General features: G+C 46.4%; 1 protein-coding gene across 1 annotated transcript in view; it reads left to right on the forward strand.

Annotated features, from left to right (window-relative positions):
* ablim2 (actin binding LIM protein family, member 2) overlaps positions 1-5,658 on the forward strand; it is a 115,783-nt gene that overhangs the window by 61,073 nt on the left and 49,052 nt on the right. The window contains 3 exon segments of the mRNA XM_070437812.1: positions 4,024-4,134; positions 4,412-4,449; positions 4,452-4,542. Of these exon segments, the coding sequence (XP_070293913.1) occupies positions 4,024-4,134; positions 4,412-4,449; positions 4,452-4,542 (240 nt within the window).

Below are 5,658 nucleotides of genomic sequence, written 5' to 3' on the forward strand. Positions count from 1 at the left end.
ACTTTTCTGGGGGCCTCTAACTAAATCAAGAATTCCTAAAAATGGGATACAAACCCAAGATTGAGATTTCTGTGCAAAAACATCCTCCTTGTTACAACGCAAAAACACCAAATACATGAATTTGCAACAGAATTAGGACGATACCCGCTATGATCGAAGAATCCCAAAAATTAGTTGTTATGTGTTATTTGCGGGTGTAGGCAAAATGCTTGTGTTCCCTACTCCAGTGCCGGTATCTAACATCACTAGACTTAATAACTATACTTATTAAATATTAGGAGGCAGTGTCGGAGTGCATTGACTAAAATACGATAGAATAAAGTACATACTATGAGATGAGTAAAAGCAGCATGTAAGCATTTTTAAAGTGAAAGTGGCCAGTGATGTCTCATGTCTATGTAATAGGGCAGCATCCTCTAAGGTGCAGGGTTGAGTAACCGGTGGTAGCCTGTAGTGATGGCTTATTTACAGTCTGTGGCCTTGAGATAGAGGCTGTTTTCAGTCTCTCTGTCCCAGCTTTGATGAACCTGTACTGACCTCGCCATTTGGATGTAGCGGGTGAACAGGCCGTGGCTCGGTGGTTGATGTCCTTGAGGATCTTTTTGGCCTTCCGTGACATCGGGTGCTGTAGGTGTCCTGGAGGCAGGCAGTGTGCCCCGGTGATGCGTTGGGCAGACCGCACCACCCTCTAGACGGCCCTGCGGTTGCGGCGGTGCAGTTGCGTACCAGGCGGTGATACGCCCGACAGGATGCTTCAATTGTGATCTGTAAAAGTTTGTGAGGGTCTTAGGGGCCAAGCCATATTTCTTCAGCCTGCTTGAGGTTGAGCCTTTCTTACCATTGTCACCATTTCAGATTGTCAGTGATGTGTACACCGAGGAACTTGAAGATTTCTACCTTCTCCGCTCGGTCCCGTCGATGTGGATAGGGGTGTACTCCCTCTGCTGTTTCCTGAAGTCCACTATTAGCTGCACAGGGCAGGGTTCAGACCCAGGTTCCCAAGCTTAATGATGAGCTTGGAGGGTATATGGTGTTGAAGGCTGAGCTTAGTCAATGAACAGCATTCTGACGTAGGTATTCCTCTTGTTCAGATGGGATAGGGCAGTGTGAGTCGATGGCAATTGCACCGTCTGTGGATCTATTGGAGCGGTAAGCAAATTGAAGTGGGTTTAGTGGTCAGGTAAGGTAGAGGTGATATGATCCTTAACTGACTCTCAAAGCACTTCATGATGAACAAAGAGTAAGTGCTACGGGCGATAGTCATTTAGTTCAGGTACCTTTCTTGGGTAAGGAACAATGGTGGACATCTTAAAGCAAGTGGGGACAGAAACTGGGATAGGGAGAGATTGAATATGTCCGTAAACACTCCAGCCAGCTGTCTGCGCCATGCTTTTAGGACGCGGAATGCGTCTGGGCCGGCAGCCTTGCGAGGGTTAACACGCTTAAATGTCTTACTCACGTCGGCCACGGAGAACGAGAGCCACGTCCTTGGGAGCGGGCCGGTTGCTGGCACTGTGTTCTCCTCAAAGCAGGCGAAGGGGCCCCTACGCAAGCTGGTCCTGGGGCTCTGATCACAAACACAAAACCCCACAGAGCCCAGGACAGCACACAATTAGACCCACCAAATCATGACAAAACAAAAAGAGAACTACTTGACACGTTGGAAAGAATTAACCAAAAAACTGAGGAACTGGGATGCCATTTGGCACTATTAGGGCTCCCGAGTGGCGCAGGCGGTCCTAGGCACTGCATCTCAGTGCAAGAGGTGTCACTACAGTCCTGTGTTCGAATCCAGGCTGTATCACATCCGCCCGTGATTGGAGCTCCCATATGGAGTCGCACAATTGGCCCAGCGTCGTCCGGTTTGGCGGTGTAGGCCGTCATTGTAAATAGAATTTGTTCTTCACTGACTTGCCTAGTCAAATAAAGGTTACATTAAAACAATAATTTTTTGACTGACCCAAAATGAAGGAGCTTTGACTATGTACAGACCCAGTGAGCATAGCCTTGCTATTGAGAGAGGCTGCTGTAGGCAGATCTGGGTCTCGAGAGAAGACAGACTATGTGCACACTGCCCACACAATGAGATGGAAATTGAGCTGCACTTCCTAACCTCCTGCCAAATGAATGACCACATTGAGACACACATATTCCTCAGATTACACAGACCACAAAGAATTAGAAAACAAATCAAATTTTAATAAACTCCCATATCTATTGGGTGAAATACACAGTGTGCCATCACACAGCAATATGTGTGACCTGTGCCACACAGAAAAGGGCAACCAGTTCAGAACAAAACACAGTATAAGGTAAACTAACAACCATATATGTTACTGTCTATTGTATCATTGCCCTTTATCTTTCGTATTTTTCCTTTGTACTTCAACTATTTGCACATGGTTACAACACTGTATTTACTGTACCACACACGTAACATTTGAAATGTCTCATCTTTTGAAACATTTTGTGAGTGTAATGTTTTCTGTTTGTTTTCTAATGGTTTATTTGACTTTTGTTCATGATCTATTTCACTTGCTTGGCAATGTAAACACGTGTTTCCCATGCAGTAAGAGCATTGAGAATTGAACTGAGAGAGCGAGAGAGAGAGATATATCGATCCTGCAGAGTTTGAGGTGTTGTCTGTGGCTTGGCCTGAGAGCACATTTGTTAGTCCAGACTTCACAGCAGTTGTGTGTGTGTGTGTTGTGTGTGTGTGTGTGTTGTGTGTGTGTGTGTGTGTGGTGTGTGTTGTGTGGTGTGTGGTTGTGTGTGTGATGTGTGTGTGTGTGTGTGTGTGTGGTGTTGTGTGGTGTGTGTGTGTGTGTGTGTGTGTGCCTGCATGTGTGGGGGGGGTCTGACTCTTACTCCTGAACCTCAGTAGCTGGCTGTGACAATGTGACAGTGTCAATATCGTGGGGGGGGTATGAAAGTGTGTATGTGTGATTGTGAGTGTGTCCACTTGTCCACGTTCTTGCACATGTGCGTGTCTCCTTATTCTTGACCTTCCAGTTAGTCTGGCTGTGACAGTGTGACCGTGTGACAGTGTAGTCCTAGATACCAGTGCTTTCTCCGTGGGGGTGTTGCATAGAGCAGTGGGTGATAAACACAGCATTATATCAGCTCTCACTGACTTCTTTAATTACTTGCTCCTTTTATTTCTTATTCGTATTTTTTTAAACTGCATTGTTGGTTAGGGGCTTGTAAAGTAAGCATTTCACTGTAAGGTCTACACCTGTTGTATTCGGCGCATGTGACTAATACAATTGGATTTGATTCGATTCAGCCAAGGCAACACGAAACCCYCTGACAATCTGTCTTAGGTGACAGGTAAACGTCACTGACTGGCTATAGCTAGCAAACTAGCTAGATCACATAACTCATTATCTGCATATGAGTGATCGTTATTGACGGACATGTTTATTCCCCAGGTATACGAGTGTCTTATCACATCACGGCAGTATCATTTGTTTCATTTCTGTTTCCCGGAAAAGAACTCATAAAAGCCATGTCTGGTAGCGTGTGTTTTGCCCCTGAGCCATCGTTCCTTTCTTTTTGCCCACGATTGACGATGTCACCCTTGCATTCTGTGGCCCGAAAATGGCGCCCTTCGTAAAAGAAAGTTGAAACGACAGCCAAAATGGAGTGAAAGCAAGACCAAATTTTCTTTGTTGATGCTCATTTCATGAAGCCTTAATTAGCATTCTAAGTGTTGTGGTTTATATGGAGACGTTTGCCTGTCACCTTTTAATTCTGCGGTGTAATGACAGACATTTTTCAGTAATACTGCWCCCTTCTAGGAAGTTATGTGTGGAAGTGACTTCATTATTTGTGTTCAGGGCTACATCTCGTATAATCTSACGTAATGGACATTTCACACATACAGGTAAAACACAAGCAAAAAGCACATAAGCGTTACACGAAGACAGTGCATTCTGTTTGGTGACCTGAATCTCTGTGCTGTTGTGACGTCTTACTTGTGTTGTGAACTGACGGTGCCGTGCGTTGTCTGTTGATCGATAGACAGCCGTTCCCRGCCGGTGACCGRGTGACGTTTAACGGTAAAGAGTGTATCTGCCAAAACTGTACACAGCCCCTGCCTGCCAACAGCCCTGCTCCCATACAGGCTGTCCACAGTAAGTCACCACTACACTACACATCCTCATCTTTTATATCTCACTATCACTCTCCCTCATTCTACATAGCCTCTACAGTATATACTGTATCTCTTGCTCCATCACTTCCCCGTCTGTTTCTTTCTCTCCTCCTGATAAATCTCTACATATACATAATTTATGCCTGTGTCTTTCTCTCCATTCCCTTATCTCTCTTTCCTCGCCCCCCCCTCCCTCCTGTCTCTTCTCTCGACTCTCTCACTCTCTCTTCTCCCCTCCTCTCTGTCCCCCCCATGTAACTGCTGTGGCTGTGGGAAGGAGTTTAAGAACGAGCAGTCCTGGTAGCGCTGGACAAACACTGGCACCTGGGCTGCTTCAAGTGTAAGGTGTGCAACAAGGTGCTCAACGCCGAGTAATCAGCAAGTGAGTCCCTCGTGACCTTAACACACCTCAACGCCACACGGTTGCTCCACCTTGTGAAAAGTGTAGCTTGGTCAAGAAAACCTTTTGATTTCATCTCATTTGAACACTCTGTCATAAGGAGCACATGTTCAACTTCATAAATAACACCTTTTCCATCTCAAAAGTAAACAAGGGTTGACCGTAACAAGGGTTGGCCGTAACAGGGTTGACGAACAGGGTTGGCCGTAACAGGGTTGGCCGTAACAGGGTTGGCCGTAACAGGGTTGGCCGTAACAGGGTTGCCGTAACAGGGTTGATCGTGACATGGTTGGCCGTAACAGGGTGCCGTAACAGGGTTGACTGTAACAGGGTTGACTGTAACAGGGTTGACTGTTAACAGGTTGACTGTAACAGGGTTGGCGTAACAGGGTTGACTGTAACAGGGTTGACCGTAACAGGGTTGACCGTAACATGGTTGACCGTAACGGGTGACCGTAACAGGTTGACTGTAACAGGGTTGACGTAACAGGTTGACTGTAACAGGGTTGACTGTAACAGGGTTGACGAAAGGGTTGACCTAACAGGGTTGACCGTAACAGGGTTGACTGTAACAGGGTTGACCGTTACAGGGTTGGCCGTAACAGGGTTGACGTAACAGGGTTGACCGTTGTAACAGGGTTGACCGTAACAGGTTGACCGTAACTAGGTTGACCGTAACATGTGACCGTAATGGTTGACTGTAACAGGGTTAACCCGTAACAGGGTTGGCGTAAAGGGTGGCCGTAACAGGGTTGACCGTAACAGGGTTGACTGTACTGTAAAGGGTTGACCGTAACATGGTTGACCGTAATAAGGGTTGACCGTAACATGGTTGACTGTACTGTAACAGGGTTGACCGTAACAGGGTTGGCCGTCACAAGGGTTGACCGTAACAGGGTGGACAAGTTAATCTTAAATCAGCTACAGATCCCCTCGTGACAGGGAGAATGGACGCTTGTTGTGTGAAACAGGGAGTGGGCAGTTGAATGCAAGCTTCACAAAAATGGTTCTATGTGTAATAACATTTTGAGCGTGTCTATCGATGGTAACATGCTCGACCCGCTCAGTTTCCACCATAAAACACCGGAAAATGGCCGAAAAG

Source organism: Salvelinus sp. IW2-2015, linkage group LG37, assembly GCF_002910315.2.
Source record: "Salvelinus sp. IW2-2015 linkage group LG37, ASM291031v2, whole genome shotgun sequence".
NCBI lineage: Eukaryota > Metazoa > Chordata > Actinopteri > Salmoniformes > Salmonidae > Salvelinus > Salvelinus sp. IW2-2015.